Source organism: Musa acuminata, chromosome BXJ2-3 (assembly GCF_036884655.1).
Source record: "Musa acuminata AAA Group cultivar baxijiao chromosome BXJ2-3, Cavendish_Baxijiao_AAA, whole genome shotgun sequence".
Taxonomy (NCBI): Eukaryota; Viridiplantae; Streptophyta; class Magnoliopsida; order Zingiberales; family Musaceae; genus Musa; species Musa acuminata.
This window is the reverse complement of record NC_088340.1, coordinates 9,813,588-9,827,500: the sequence shown is the minus strand read 5'-3', so window position 1 is coordinate 9,827,500 and position 13,913 is coordinate 9,813,588. Positions and strand designations below refer to the sequence as shown.

Here is a 13,913-nt window from a genome sequence, read left to right as displayed (position 1 = left end):
AAACTCTCCGACTTCGGCTTAGCACGAGAAGGACCGACTGCGGGACGATCTCATGTGACTACAGCGGTACGTGTACTTCGTCAAAGACATTATCGCTATGTGTCTTTTGAACATAGAGCTCATGCTTCCTTCCATCACTCGTTGGAGTCGAACAGGTGGTGGGCACTTACGGATATGCAGCTCCAGACTACGTCGAGACGGGGCATCTCACAGTCAAGAGCGACGTTTGGAGCTTCGGGGTGGTTCTCTACGAGATCCTTACGGGCAGGCGTTCGCTGGAGAGGAATCGGCCACCAAACGAGCAGAAGCTGTTGGACTGGGTAAGGCAAAACCCCGTGGAGACCTGGAGGTTCAGCTTGATCATGGACCCGAGACTGCGAAGCGAGTTCTCGCTCGGAGCTGCACGCGAGATAGCCAAGCTGGCCAACAGTTGCCTCGCCAAGAATCCTAAGGAGCGTCCGTCGATGAGCGAAGTGGTAGAGTGCTTGAGAAGAGCCGCAACTGATTCAAACAGGAGGAGAACCGATGCAGTATCCTCGACGAGGTAATGAGAAAGACGTCGAGCTTTGGAAGTGTCAACTTTTCCCTTCATGTGTCTCCTCTGTGTGCAGTAACCAAGTGAGAGAGCTGCATTTTGCTCGTAGACAAATGCAGCTTTAAGCTTCGCATAGATCTTGGCATGCTCTCGTCTTACAGCAAGCAATGTGATCGAGTCGAACAAGAAAAAGGCAAAGATTTATCTTGTTTGGACATTGGTCCAATCATTTAAATGATCAAATCTAGAAACTGTTTGATTATGTGATTCTTTATAATTAAATAAAAATATATAATAAAATTAATTAGATTTTGATTATTAATAGAAAAGAAATTAATATTATAATAGGATTACTTAGGGGATGAGATGATGCCCTCGATATGAGCAACTCTCTTAACAATTTATCATAAACCCTTTGTTCTAGTTTATAAATAGATAGAATCTCTAAAGATTAAACAACCCATCTCATAAAAGACGTTTAGAGATTATGATTTCTCTCTTAACCTCCATGGTGACTTTACAGTCACACAAATATCCTTTTTTAGATTGTATCAAACGCTCGTAATACCGATCTATTATTATTTAATTTCAATCATAATTTCAATCTATTATTAGTATTACATATAATATATTACATATTTTATACTTACAGAAACCAGTTGAAAACAGAATTATTACACTGTGAGATGCTAATTAATCTCCTCTTCTTTCGATCGAAAAAAAGAAACGATATCAGAAGCGTAACTCTCACTCCTATATCAAGAAACCCTGAAATTTTCTACATGATCTCCCACACACACTCGAAATCTAGTTCGAGAAGCACGGAGGTGTTTGGCCATCAGCTGATAGCAACGACCGCTGCGTCGGTCCCGAAGCGGTTCTCCTCGCACAGCTGGAAGCCATGATCAAGCTCGGCTTACGCTTCGCGGAGAAGGCCTGCTGCGTGGACGACGCAGAAGGAGAAGCACTATAAGAAGCCACGCGATCCTTCTCCAGAGCTTCGTCCATATCCATTTGCTCCCGCCGGCACTCCCTGCTGCAGAACGGCGTGCCACCCCTACAGCGCATGAAATCGATCACTCCCACGAACGAGGGGGAAGCAGAGAGAACTGAATGGAACGAAGCATGTCGAACCTGTACATGAAGATGTCTTCGTTGCCGGCTATGGGCTTCTTGCAGAGAAAGCAGGCGTCATGGAAGTGGTGGTGCGGAGCCTCTTCGTCGACGACGACGGAGAATAACTCGGGAGACGACATACCTGGAACAGTCTCGGCTCAGGTAGCGGATGGGAGACGCTGGTGGCTGCTCGTGGAGGTTTATAGATGCGCCACACAAAACTGCGGGTGGGTTGAAGCAGAAAGCGTGAATCCATTGGCTGGCAGAGGTCACTCTCATCAGTGTTCCGACCCTACTGCTTCTGGAAACCTTATCTTTCCTAACAACTGTTCGAGTCCCGTGCTCTGCTGCCGCTTGCGCTTACAGCAGAAATATGCGCACTTGGCAAAAGTTGATTGGATGGAATCAACATCATTTTACCTAAGAAAAATCTCAATTGATTGGACATTTATCTAATGGCACCCCTAATTACTTTTTACTCGGGTGCTATTTTTTTATCACTACGAAGAAAACACTCTTTATCCTGTTTTCAAAAAGTTTATTATTATTATTATATTATTATTATTATTATTATTATTATTATATTATTATTATTATTATTATTATTATTATTTATAAATTTTAAATTAAATAAATAATTATTTTATTAAAATTTCACATACAAAGGGGATGAATTCATTTTCAAAGGGTTTTTATATTTTTATAAAAATGCAAGCATTCACAGAGAACTTATCATAATCTATACCACCTAGCAAAATAAAGCATAGAATGAAAAAACAATATCATAAGAGTTTTAGATAGAAGCTATAAGTACAATAGTATATTTGTTAAATCGCTTTCATAGTATAAGAAAAAAAATCCTATGTGGTATAATTGAATAGAAAACCAGATGTAAGTCACTTAAGTGTATCTTATTGTTGCATACTTTCATGTTCTTAAAAAAAAAATTTTGATGACAAAATTATTAAATGCATATTTATGCTGTATAATAATAAAGCAAAAGGTTTAAGACCTTATGATCTTATAATTAAAAAATTAATTAAAAATTATAATATTATTTTTAATGAAAAAAGAAGTTTAAAATCCTAAAGCAGTTGACATTCCAATAATTGTAGAAGCAAAAATATATTACCTATTATTAACACTTCACTTGAACCTTCTCATATTTTAAATAATTCTAATTTAAGTGATTTTAGTTATATTAAAATATATTTTTTAAAAAAATTATAGTCTTTTCACATATATATTAGTATGATGATTTTGCATGTTTTCCTTTGGAATATATCAATCTGTATTTATTTTGAAGTTATAGCTCAAAAAGAAGAATGGATGCAAGTAATGATATCTAACTATAAGCTATTTTAAAAAATAATAGTTGGAAGTTGATTAATTTGCATTCAAGGAAAGAAGCAATTGGCCTCAAGTGGGTGTATAAGTCAAAATTTAATGTTGATCGCTCACATTATTTAGTTGGTAAGGGGTATGCTCAAATTTCTTCTGCAACTTATTATGTGATTGCTAGAATTAATATAATTAGAATATGATTAACATTAACAAAAAATTATAGGTTTATAAATTTGATATTAAATCAAATTCTTGAATGAAAAATTATAAAAGGAGATTTATGCAAAGTAAGATGAAGGATTTAAAATTAAAGGATAAGAATATAAAGTCTACAAATTAAATAAAGTACTATATGATTTAACACAAGCACTAAGGGGATGGTACAACACAATTGATAAGTATTTTCTTCAAGATAAATTTTAAAGAAAATTAAGTGAGTCAACTTTATATATAAAAATTCTTATTATCTATTTGTATATGAATGGTAAGATTTATACTAAAAAATCATTAGAAATGCTTATTGAATTTTTAAAAAAAATATCATATCAAAATTTGAAATGACTGATACGAGGCTTTTATATTATTTTCTAAAAATCAAAATTATTTAAGATACAAATTAAATTTATTTGTGATAAGAAAAATATGTTAAAAACTTGTTAAAAATATTTTATATGATAACTTATAAATCATTTAATGAATGCAAATGATAAACTTAAGTTAGATAATAGAGTTAAAATAATATATAAGAAATAATATATAAATTTAATTAGAGAGTAAATTTATCTCACACATTTAAGGTCGAATATTATATTTGTAGTTAGTTTGTTATCCAAATTCATGCACAACCTTAGCACGCATCACTTTTGAGCAACTAAAAAAGTTCCTAGATCTATCAAAAGAACTCTCAATTATAACATTCATTATAAGTAAGTAAAAATATTTAAATTATATTCTTATACTAATAATGGTTAGACTAATTTTGCAAATGATATAAAAAAGCTTCAGGATATGTACTTAGCCTTAGATAATGGGTGATTTTATATATTATTCTTTTAAGCTACGAGGTGGAGTATGTTACAACTACAAGTATGATATGTTAAATAATTTGGCTTCAAAGAATTCTAATAATTAAAAAAAAAAAAAAGATGGACCAAGTATAATCTATTGTGATAATAAATTTACCACTACAACTACTAAAATTCTATCTACCATAGGAGCATCAAACATATTGAAAATTCACATCACTTCATTTATAAGCTAGTCGATATAGGAGAAATTAAAATGGACAATTACAACACCAAAGATCAACTTTTTGACATCTTTACAAAAGCCTTAGTGAATTTTTTTAAAATTTTTTTTCTCAAGACAACTTTAAAGTAAATATATTTTGAATTATGACGGTGTTATAAAATTAATTCAAATAGTTAAGATTAGATACAATAAAGGATAAGAATTTAGATTAAGATAAATAGATAAATGGTTGTTTTATGGGTGCATGGAATAAGGATGAGAAGATTTGTTGAGCTATGATTGATTTTTTTATTACTTAAAAAATTATACTTTTATCATTATAACTAATATAAATGTGTACCCGTATACGAGTCCAAGGCATTATAGAGTAGAAGTACTCATCATTTCTTCTACTATCTTTTTCCCTTTCTCTTTGAAACTCTACAGAAAGCTAGCACATCTTCTATTGATCGTTCTTGCCTTCGCCCATTATAAGCAGTGGTATGTATCACATCTGACCTTTGCTCCAATTGTCGCATCTTCCTCTATTCCTCATCCACGTCGTTGAGCTTTGCTCCAAGTCTTCGAAGATAATTATCCTTGATGAGCTTATCTACTGGTTATCCACTAACACGTCAACTAATGGGGTTGGTGTAGCCAACTCAATGACCCACTAGGTTAGGCTTACCTTACTTTTAACGATTTTGATACTATTGGACTAGACTATTGGGCTATGTCGAGATTATTACCCTTTATTATGTTCATGATCTTGAAGGGTGGGTGAGAGGGGAGGAGGGAGGAAAAGGAGATGAAGAATGAAAAAGAGAAAAAGGGGGAAAGGGGAATGGAGAAGGAAAAAGAGAAAAAAGGGAAAAGGGGAAGGGAGGAGGTGGTAAGAGCAAAGCAAGGGGGAGAGGCAATATGGTCGATCGACGGAGGATGAAAAGTATTTTTGTCAAAGTCACGAAAAAAGTGTTCCTGAGTAAAAACGAAAATATCATTGTGTAAAAGCTTAATAGTAGAAAGAGAAATTTTTTGACGTATAATTTATAATATTCTATTTGGAGAAATAATCACAATTTAAGTTTAAAATTTAAATCAGTTGTGTCAAATGTTCTTTAACACTCATCACATTCGATGTATGAAATATCTGTTTATAGTACACCAATATATTGCGTCACTTCAAGGATGTCCCAAAACTGACTCTGAGGTCAGACCGTTATAAACCGTTGTAAATGCTTGTTGCGGTTTCGGGGAACCGTTACAAAACGAAACGGTTCTCAAGGACTACTGTACGAACACGTTACGCATTCTAAAACCGCCACGAACACTACGAACGAGCATACATGTACGGTGATCACGCAGCTCCACCGCACGATCACGATCACGATCGCACGGACCTCACGTCCCCATCATCGGACCAAACGGACCACCTACGGAAGAATACGAAAGCATCTGTTACGGTGCGGTGCACGACCTCTTAACTGCGCTAACCGAAAGCTGACGCGTGGCGCGTGTGATGTCACCCAACAGAACCGTACCAACAGGACGTCACGGTTACGCTCACTGCCATTTCATGTTGGCATGCAACAACCGAATACACATAAGAAACGAACGATATTATAGCTAAAATTTCCATTCATTTAGAAAAATTACAAAAGGGGACAGAAGAGACGAGAAGTGTAATATTCTATATGTGATAATTTTCTTTTTATTCTTTTTGAATTTGGACGGCAGTTGATGTGCCGCGATTTTGGAGTGGAGGGGTGATGATAAGGCGATGGCGTTAAGAGAAGGCCACGTGGACGATTCTGGTGCTGACGCGCCCGCAGGCGGGGCAAGAAGCCGCGGCGCCGGCCGCCGCGCAGTCGACACAGAGGCAGAGGTGGCGGCATGGGAGCACCACCACCGTGGCCGCGTTCCGCCGCCGGCAAACGCGGCAGGATCCTGGAGCCATGTCGACGCACGTGGCGGAGCCGGCGTCGTCGGCCGCCGCAGTGCCACCGCTCTCGCCCTCCCTCTCTCGGGCGACCGCGGCCGCCTCCGCTGCCTGCTGAAGCTGTGCATGGAGGGCAGCGGCATGGGATTGGGCGGCCGCGGCCTTGCCCCGCCACGCCAGGGACTCGGCTTTCAGGCGGGCCAGTCGTTCCTCCAGCTCGGCGCGGTGCCGCAAGGCCTGCTCCACCGCCGCTTCCTTGGCCCTTATCCTCCGCCGCGCCGCAGCCGCCGCGGCACTCACAAGAGTCCGACAATGTGATCGCCATTTCCCGGCCAATGTGCTCTGGAGGAGTTCTCCCTGCCGTATCGGTAATAGCGAAAGAAGCCACCCATGTTAGTTTCTTCTACTCACGGGAACAGAGGAAGGTAAACCAAATGGGAAAGGAGCGACGACGAGCACCTGCTCGCTGAGGAAACCATCGATTTCATCCTGGCACCGGGTGAGGTGCGGAGCGAGTTCCTCGAAGAGGGCGGGGGGAGAGGGACGAACATGATTCATGGTGCACTGCTTCTGCTGGGCTCCGAAGGCGAGTTGGAGGCCGGTGGAGACGAAAGGAGTAGTGGATTTGGATGGAAACTGAGCGAGGCTAATATACGTCGGCGAAAGACTATTTGATTGCAAGAACAAGAGATTGCTGATATCAGTATTCTGCGCTGTAGTTGGCCCGTTGGCCATGGAAACCGCTGTTACTCGCGTCTCCTCTCTTGCTCGCTTCCTTGGATTCACAGCCCCTCCTGTTCCACCACGAAACATTTCAACGATTAGGGACAGGGAAAGGCAAAAGAAGAGCAAATTTGACCCGACCTGTCTCGGTGAACACAAGGGTCGAGGAGTCTAAGAATCCCTGCAGGCCCTGGGACAAATCGATGCCCGTCGTCTCCTCGCCTCTGCGCGCAACCCGCAGCCGTAAATCCCCCAAAGGATTAAAACTTTCGGGTGGGGAAAGCAAAAAAGTTGGGATCTTTGGAACATAAACAACAAAAAGGAAACAAGAATTACCCGTTGACAAGTATGACATCGGATGGGTACTGCGCTTGAATCGCCATGTCACTTGCACCAGTCCAGAGAGAGAGAGAGAGAGAGAGAGAGAGAGAGAGGAAGAAGAAGAAGAAGAAGAAGCAGAATTAAGGAAACTTCAATGTGGTGCTTTGTGTTCTGTAACGCTTTCGTCTCGTCCGATGTAGTCGTCAGAAGCGAAGCGAACAGAGCATGACGGGGAGAGAGAGAGAGAGAGAGATGCGGTGGAGACGAAGGAAGGGAGTCCAAAAGAACGGGCCGTGGGCTTCTCGATCGACGAGACGCAACGCGCTCGCGGTCGATGCGTTCGCGACGACACACGCACGCCCGTTGTGTTAATATAATCAATGGCTTGCCTCGATTGCGGATTCCGATGCCGTTTTTGTTGCGAAACATGGAAAGGATTGAGAACAGATTAAGCCACAAAGATGATGATTCGGGGAATGCAGGCACTCGCTGCAGTTATTGGAGAGATATATGGGATTCTATCCCCGCTGCTGTTGACTTGTGCCTCCTTGTTTATTCTTTTCCACCTTTGGCTTTCCCTGTTGAGAGGCTCACAATCTTCTTGGGGTTTGGATCGGCCTAAATTAACTTCTCCGACAGCTACACTTGTTGGGAATACTATTAGATTGGCCCTCCCTCCCTAATTTTGCTTCTGGAAGAAAATAATCAACTAGATTCTCAATCTTGACGAATTAGAACTCCAACTTGTTTAGTATTAGTCAAGAGAGGATAATTGGATTTTGTGGTTATATTTTACATGATCTACGATAAACAAGCAATTAAAGAAAAATCTTATTGGATTTGATTAATTCAAGTTTTACATGATCTACGATAAACTGCAATTAAACAAGCAGTTTCAAGTCCCTTATCATCTAATTAATTCGCCATGACCACAAATACAATGCTGTCAAATCAGTTGAGAAACAAGTTTTTCTTTTTAATCATCATGGCCACTCCTGATTTGATAAACATGTTCTTTTAATCATAATTTTTTGCTACATTAATCGGACGTGCATCATTTAAGCAGCAATATAATACTAACCACACAATTAAAGATAATATGTTAAGTGGTATTTGGTAACTATAGATTCTTATTGGTTGGAAAATAAGAGAATGACCTTATAAATGTCAGAGTGATCATTGGCAAAACTTTCTCTCGAGTCTGTGTGTTTATAGCGAAAAAGATAGATAAATAATGAAATGAATCTTAAAAAGGATAAAATTGTTTGGATCACACAGTCTGACCCTTATATTCGTATGAGAAACAATAGAGCAGAGGAGGCATTCACTGTAACAGAACCAAACAAACCATAACAGATGAAGCAAAAAGTATGTAGGGCGATAAGACATTACCAACACATCCAATGCTTTTGAGACCAGGAGAAGCCGTGAAACAAAGGGTAATAGATGATTGATTGATTGATTCCAGGTCTTTCCTTATCATCCAGGAGGCCGCGAGAGAGGGGGATGACTGCGACGAAAGACAGAGGGGAGGGGGAAAGAGAGAGAGAGAGAGGCGGGCGTGACGGTGACTAGTTTCGCTCCTCGCGATTAGGAGGAGAAGAAGGGAAATAGGGAAGATGTAGAGGGCATCTACGTCTATTACAATGGAGTATTTTAGAAATATAAAATAAAATAAAATAAGATGGTAAATAATAAAAAAGAGATTTAGTATAAAAAAAAAGAAAAGAAAATGGAAGTTACGATCGTACAAGCAGGAGCGAGGCAGGTGGGTGAGTGCTGCCGTGTCACGTACTCCTCGGCCGTGATGCATCTCCTTTCTCATGTCTATCGAGTGTCCGATGATGATGCCATTTATTGGGCGTCTCACATCAAAGCCACCAAGGCAGGCAATAATCCTCACCCAGCATTCTAAACATGTTCCAGTAACATTATATCGAGATAAAGACCGTGTAATTCTGAGCTGCTGAACAATGAATCCGAAGAAACATTAATAGGTAAACGTGTGCTACGAGCAGGATTTACCTGTCAAAATTATATTATCGGTAAACTTCAATAGGTTGACGCAAGGGAAAGTGCAAAAGAAAAGAAAAATGGGGAAGAAATTGTCATCATCATTTCATCAATAACGTTGGATCACAACAAGTTAACCACTGGAAAATTTCCAAGGATAATTCTTAATTATCACACAACGGATGCTCTCATTTTATGCAAGCATTAGACAGACAAAGAGATGCAAGCAACAAAGATAGCCATCACAGATCAAGAAAAGGGAGGTAGTTTGTGCCATCTTCCATCAGATTTAATCTTAACTAGTGACTAGATGACACAAAGTCAAAAACATAATACTCCGGGAGGCAATATACCTGCCTATATAATTTCCATCTGCTTATTCTGTATATGAAAGAGTGTTCTTGATCATGGCCAGAAATACAGATGGGAGACTTGTTTAGTTCACCGACCACGACCAGCAACTCCTAATCTTCTTCCGCAAATTAACTTGCAAGCAACCCTTCTCAATTTTTAGTACTTCTCTTCCTGCGCCTCCCTAAGCATGCCAATACAAAGAGAAAGAACATAACATTATTGGTTTTTTTTCACAAAATTCCCTCCTAAGCTCCATGCCAAACAAACTTAAGATGGAACTGTTCGAACATTTCAATATATTCCAGGAAACAAACATGTTTGCCGACAGTTAAGCGAGTATAACGTAGGCCAAATACACCCACAAGTCAATTCATGCCACCACCATCAAGACTTAGGATAAGTTAGTTGATTTGTTTTTGCAACCAAAAGATGAAGCACTTACACATACCCTCTTGAGAGAATTAAGGAGAGGTTCAAAAACTTCAGGCAACTCCCTCAGTACTGGGATGTGGTGGTCATGCAGTGCGTTAATACATATATAAAAAAATTACAATTGCATGCTTACAAGAAAAATGATCAGATCTGGATACATTATTTAGGCAACCTGGTGCTTTCATGGATTTGATGAAACTTAGGCCTCTTACCGGATACAGTCTCTTTTAGCTTAATATTTTATTCTTTGTCCAAATTAATTTTCTATAATTTGATCTACTTCAACAGGGAAAGGAGGGGTGACAGAGTTTTATTTTTACAGTTTGACAAACGTCTTCTTTGCCAAAGAAGGTAAAGAAAGAAAATATATTGGTTCTTCTACACTTCATGCGATATCATAACCAAATGTCACAGAGCAAATAATCCTAAAAATATTAAGTGTTGGAAATTTATGAGATTTCTATCAATCACTGGCAAATTCAGGTCCAAAACCTCAATTTGAGTGGCTACTGTATCATATAGCAAGATCTATTATCTATCTTTTAGGCAGTAAGTATCATGAGTGGAGGAAGAGTCGCTTACCATTATTTCCCTTGCTCCAAAGGACTTGAGAATCGATGGTGGAAAGGTTCTGATCATCCAGGCGTTTCCATGTCTTTATTGATTTCACTCCTTGCCACTCACCATCCACTGTTTTCTCTAGATATGCTGACACCACCCTTGCTCTTCTTGACCACCCAGCCTTCCCATAGGCATGGTAACCAAAGCCACCAGCATAGCAGAGTTGAATTCCAGTCAGCTTTCCACAGAAGTCATTCAGGTGATCATGCCCGGTGAAAACAGCTTTGACATCACCGGCTTCAACCATTGTCGCAAAAAACCCTGAATTTATGGATGCAGAACTGATCCCCTCCTGCCTCACCCCAGTAAAATTGGATGCATCAAAACTGCTGTATTCTGGCAATGGGATGTGGAAGTACACAAGGCCAGGTGCAGCATTCTTTTGTGCCTCTGGCTTGCTCATATACTCTTTCTGCACGATATCACAATGCTCAAATGCGTAAGTGCATGCTGTAAAAGAATTATTTTAATTTTTTTCTTTTATTTTTTTTGAATAATAAGCTGAAAAACAGTGTCATCTAGAGGAAATTTCCTCTTAATTCAATTACGTGTAGTGCACAAGGAATCAATGAAAATTAAATTCCATTCTAACATGACATACTTCAGGAATTTTTATGCATTGGACAGTTATTATGAGTGAGACCTTGACTGCATAGTATAGATTTATGAGTACAACATCCATCAAGTGTGGGAATCATTATACCATACAAATATTCTTAAATGATTGAGGAAGACCATTTGCTTAGAGTACCTGCAAGCGGGAGGAGGTTCGCTCAAACCAAAGTTGCTGAGAGGGCTTGATCCACCCATACCCAGGGATTGAGGGAACCGTAGAATAATCACCACTGTCGAGGAAGTAGAGATTGAGCACTGATTTGTTGGCCAAAGATGAGCCCTCGGACCCATATACCTCCAAATTATAGTTACCAAAGCCATCAATATCAGTGCCATCCGGGTTGAGCCTTGACAGAGTGTGGCGCATTCTGACAATGTGGCGCATCACACCCTCACGCGATAAGGTGGATTCCTGGTCATGGTTACCCAGAACCGCTGCCCATGGGAGCTCGAGAGTGACTGCTGGTGCAAATGCCATGTCCAGTGACTTTGCTGCATCAGTAGCATCAAAGCCAAATATGTTGTCACCTGTTCCAACAAGAGTCAATATATCAATACCTAATGCAACAATATCCCCTCGGTGATTTTACAGTAGTCCCAAAACCATAGAAAATTAGGCAACAAACGAATTGATAATACAAAGTGGATGACTTATACTAAATGATTTAACAGGCTGAAAAGTTGTAGTTTTTTTTCCTTTTTTTACAAGAGTGCCACACTCTATTACACAGTTAATGCTATCAGAACCTGTATCTGAAATCTTTTACCATGGAAAAAGGTTTGCAACTATAGATTCACCAACTCCCGGCAAAGATATATAACTAATTCCATGTTATAATGTATTATACAACCCACAGTAAATGGAAACAAGACGGTAACCTCCATCTATATTTCAAATAGAGAAGCTTAGCATGAATAATGTATTTCTTTTTTTAACTTCTCCAAAGCAAGTCAAGATAATATATTCATATACAAAGGTGTGTTTCTGTACCTGAGTGTGTACAATGCTTCAAATATGTCGGCATCGTGTTAATTTGTATCTTTTTTCACATATTTGACACCATACAGGAGATCATAATCAAACTTACCCAGGTCATACATAGTCTAAATTTAGTTGGCTTCTACACTGCCTCTATATGGTTGGTATTGGATGAAAATTGCATTTCGTGGAGGCTTATAAACCAGATAGCTTGGTCAATGTGAACCTGACCCTTCTAATAATTGTGTCAAGTCCCTAAAACATGATCCATCTAGTACATGGATATTTAAAACTGATTTTCTTGAGCCATATAAATGATAATTCACTACATGGATTCGCCTGTGCATGATCCAATAATAACAATTTGATTGATATTGATCCGTTAATAACGCAACGCGATCTTACCCATTTAGGCAACCCAAGAATGACATGATTAGAACCCAAATATGACACTCATAGCATGCTTAATCCTATTATAATCAGGCCAATTCAAGTTAAGTTTAGATGTTTGTATCCCAAGTCCGATTGTGTATTGATTAACCAAGTTAAATGTGTCAGTCCATCAAGGACCAAACACATTTAAGTCCAACCAGAACCTACCGACCATGTACTGTTGCCAACATTTACAGCAGTAAGATGCTATAGACAAAGTTTAAAGTGACATTAATGATTGTACAATGGTATGTTTATGGCATTAAACCATTTCAAGGATGCCGAAAATTCCATGAGCAATCCACATGTCAAAGCCGTCGAGGGCATATTAAAGCAGGATGGAGCTCCATTCACATCCTTGATTCGTTTCATACTCATCATCCACCTCTATCCTTCAAGATTAAATGTCCAGTGGTCCCTCTGATAATAGCCAATTCCTACTTTCCCAATAGCTATTTGCTTGCGGCTGTCGGCATGAACTGAAGTCAGCTAATATACCAAATTGGTGGTCCTAACACGGCCCTAATCAAAATTGTAGGACAATGTCATTATCTGACTACAGTACAATCTCAACCAATGCGCAATCATCACCCCTGAATCGGTCACTTCCTTTCTTGAGATCTCAAATACTCAATACCAAGAGACTTAATCGATCAAAGCAAAACCCAAAGTATGAAAAGGAAAAGAAGGGGAAAATGTTGGGCTGAATGATCGTACCCGTGAAGACGACGAGATCGGGGCGCTCGGCGCGGATGACGCGGTAGACGAAGGCGGTGGTGTTGAGATCGGAGCAGGTGGCGGTCTGGTTGGGGAAGACGTCGAGGCAGCCCGTCGATCTGCCGTCAGCGTAGTGCATGTCCGCCACCTGCAGAATCTTGAACTCACCCCGCTTCCCTCCACTGAAGCGGAGGCCGCCGGGCGTCGCCGCAGCACCACCTTCCCCTCTTCTCTGAAGAGCAGATCGCTCTTCTCGGGAATCCACGGAGACATCGGCAGCAGCGGCGGCGAGGATTAGGAGGAGAAGGGAGGAGGAGAAGAGCAGCGAGAAGGAATCCATCGCGCTTTCACGCACGCAACAGACACACGAGCGTCTCGAGAGGGGGATAAATAAGCAATCCAAAGAACGATCCACCTCCTTCTCATCGTCATCCTCATCATGTTGACTTCGAAGACGAGATGGCCCCACAGCCGCAATGTCGCGTCATCGTGACTCGTTCCCCTGTCGAGTCAACCCGGGAAGAAAACCTCCTCCTTGGAAC

General features: G+C 40.1%; 3 protein-coding genes and 1 long non-coding RNA gene across 4 annotated transcripts in view; 1 reads left to right on the top strand and 3 right to left on the bottom strand.

Annotated features, from left to right (window-relative positions):
• LOC135606462 (probable serine/threonine-protein kinase PBL19) overlaps positions 1–797 on the top strand; it is a 2,197-nt gene extending 1,400 nt beyond the window's left edge. The window contains exons 3-4 of the mRNA XM_065097494.1: positions 1–66; positions 156–797. The exon at positions 1–66 is cut by the window's left edge and continues 57 nt beyond it. Coding sequence (XP_064953566.1) covers positions 1–66; positions 156–548 — 459 coding nt within the window. The 3' untranslated portion in view covers positions 549–797. The remainder of the gene's footprint in view (positions 67–155) is intronic.
• A 355-nt stretch (positions 798–1,152) lies between these two features.
• Positions 1,153–1,832, bottom strand: LOC103978003 (uncharacterized). Its single transcript, XR_010484820.1, has 2 exons — positions 1,670–1,832; positions 1,153–1,592 (listed from the first exon to the last, which is right to left on the bottom strand). It is a non-coding gene; the product is annotated as an uncharacterized LOC103978003 (long non-coding RNA).
• A 4,040-nt stretch (positions 1,833–5,872) lies between these two features.
• Positions 5,873–7,925, bottom strand: LOC135607312 (BOI-related E3 ubiquitin-protein ligase 1-like). Its single transcript, XM_065099051.1, has 4 exons — positions 7,224–7,925; positions 7,029–7,111; positions 6,624–6,958; positions 5,873–6,521 (listed from the first exon to the last, which is right to left on the bottom strand). The coding sequence occupies exons 1-4, from the start codon at positions 7,268–7,270 to the stop codon at positions 6,012–6,014; spliced, it is 975 nt and encodes a 324-aa protein (XP_064955123.1). The 5' UTR covers positions 7,271–7,925; the 3' UTR covers positions 5,873–6,011.
• A 1,543-nt stretch (positions 7,926–9,468) lies between these two features.
• On the bottom strand, positions 9,469–13,753 carry LOC135607311 (probable inactive purple acid phosphatase 29). Its single transcript, XM_065099050.1, has 4 exons — positions 13,372–13,753; positions 11,380–11,771; positions 10,590–11,040; positions 9,469–9,756 (listed from the first exon to the last, which is right to left on the bottom strand). Exons 1-4 carry the CDS (start codon positions 13,709–13,711, stop codon positions 9,725–9,727), a joined length of 1,215 nt encoding a protein of 404 aa, XP_064955122.1. The 5' UTR covers positions 13,712–13,753; the 3' UTR covers positions 9,469–9,724.
• Between the last annotated feature and the right edge of the window lie 160 nt (positions 13,754–13,913).

What these genes read in the sequence shown, in the direction of transcription:
- LOC135607312 (XM_065099051.1), bottom strand. Translation starts at nt 7,270, where the DNA reads ATGGCGATTCAAGCGCAGTACCCATCCGATGTCATACTTGTCAACGG. An exon ending in GATGTCATACTTGTCAACGG is followed by an intron (nt 7,112 to 7,223) that starts GTAATTCTTGTT and finishes GGTTGCGCGCAG; the next exon opens with AGGCGAGGAGACGACGGGCA. An exon ending in ATGGTTTCCTCAGCGAGCAG is followed by an intron (nt 6,522 to 6,623) that starts GTGCTCGTCGTC and finishes CCGATACGGCAG; the next exon opens with GGAGAACTCCTCCAGAGCAC.
- LOC135607311 (XM_065099050.1), bottom strand. Translation starts at nt 13,711, where the DNA reads ATGGATTCCTTCTCGCTGCTCTTCTCCTCCTCCCTTCTCCTCCTAATC. An exon ending in GAACCTCCTCCCGCTTGCAG is followed by an intron (nt 11,041 to 11,379) that starts GTACTCTAAGCA and finishes GATATCGTGCAG; the next exon opens with AAAGAGTATATGAGCAAGCC. An exon ending in TTGGAGCAAGGGAAATAATG is followed by an intron (nt 9,757 to 10,589) that starts GTAAGCGACTCT and finishes TGGCATGCTTAG; the next exon opens with GGAGGCGCAGGAAGAGAAGT.